At 45.4% G+C, this 1279-nt stretch overlaps 1 protein-coding gene and 1 long non-coding RNA gene across 2 annotated transcripts in view; both read right to left on the bottom strand.

Moving 5' to 3' along the window:
* Window positions 1-1239, bottom strand: part of GIMAP7 (GTPase, IMAP family member 7) — a 10764-nt gene extending 9525 nt beyond the window's left edge. Inside the window, 1 exon segment of the mRNA XM_015562291.1 lies at window positions 1010-1239. Coding sequence (XP_015417777.1) covers window positions 1010-1202 — 193 coding nt within the window. The 5' untranslated portion in view covers window positions 1203-1239.
* Window positions 1-1279, bottom strand: part of LOC107182711 — a 36746-nt gene that overhangs the window by 10190 nt on the left and 25277 nt on the right. The gene's annotated exons all lie outside the window — the stretch shown is intronic.

Here is a 1279-nt window from a genome sequence, read left to right as displayed (position 1 = left end):
ACTCTCTGCTGCCATCATCACATTGCCTTCTTCCTCCTTTGATCTTCTTGCCTCCATCTCTGGGACCTTTGTTATTACATGTAGGACCTACTCAGAGACAATCTCCTCATCTCAAAATAATTATGCATCATATTCTGCGGATTAGGACGGCTCTCTTGAAGGGGGTAATTTTCAGGATACCACATGTGGATACATTTTCCTCTCTGCAACTCACTTTCATAGTCTTTAAAATGGAGTATTTGCTTCATAGGCTTGATGTTTGTACAAGAACATGAGGTGCTGCTGTTAAAAAAATACTTGAAATGTGGAAGTGGTTGTGGAATTGAAGATAATCCACAGAAGCTTGGAGAATGCTGGGAGAGCTTATAGAGAAGGTTTAGATTTTCCTTGATGAAACGATTGCTGGGAATTTGAATTTTAAACGTGAGATCTCAGATCAAAATGAGGACCTTGGTATTGGACACTGGAAGAAAGGTGGTACTTGATAAAAAGTGGGGGAGAAGACACTGAGTTTTGTTTCACTGTTGGGTGGAAAAAAGAGCTTGTAAGTGATCAACTTGAGTCTTTAGCTGAGGAGGTTTCCAAGCACATTGTGAGGGGGTACAGCCTGGTTTCTCCTTGTAAAATGCAAACGGCAAGAGATCAGAATTATGAATCTACCAGCAAAGGAACTCCAAGGATTGCCAGCAGCACAAGGACCTGGCTACCAGCAAGGGAGGAACCCCTTAGGCTTAGCCCCTTCAGGGAGACCATGGCTCTGCCTACCTTTTCATGCTTGACACCCTGAACTATGGGACCATACGTTTCTGTGGCGCATGATCATGTGCTTCATGGCCGCCACCCCAAAGATAGCCTTGATCAATGCAACTGTTTCCTGCTCCTCATCCACGTAGCGGCCCAGCTGTAGTACCAGGTTAATGGCATGGGGCCCAGGGCAGGAGAAGAGGACACACCTGCTGATTTCCTCACAGGTGGTCTGCAGTTTTTCCTCGTTATCAAAGAGCCCCCAGGGTGTCCACAACAAGAAGATTCCTCCCCTTCCATTGTTGCTCTGATTTCTGACAGTTCTTGGTAACGGAAGAAGAAATAATTTTAGATTCAAATACTTTTCCCCCAAAGATGGTGTTTGCTGTTGCACATTTCCCACTTCCAGTTTTCCCCACCAGAACAATCCTCAGAGTGCTGTCTGGAAGGCCAGCCATGTTCTTTCAAGAGGCTCTGAGGTGCAGGTACCAACAAGACCTTAAGGAAGGGAATGAGAAGGGAAAAGGTGCTCAGT

Source organism: Myotis davidii, unplaced genomic scaffold, assembly GCF_000327345.1.
Source record: "Myotis davidii unplaced genomic scaffold, ASM32734v1 scaffold1298, whole genome shotgun sequence".
NCBI classification, from domain to species: Eukaryota; Metazoa; Chordata; class Mammalia; order Chiroptera; family Vespertilionidae; genus Myotis; species Myotis davidii.
This window is presented reverse-complemented; position numbering and strand designations above follow the sequence as displayed.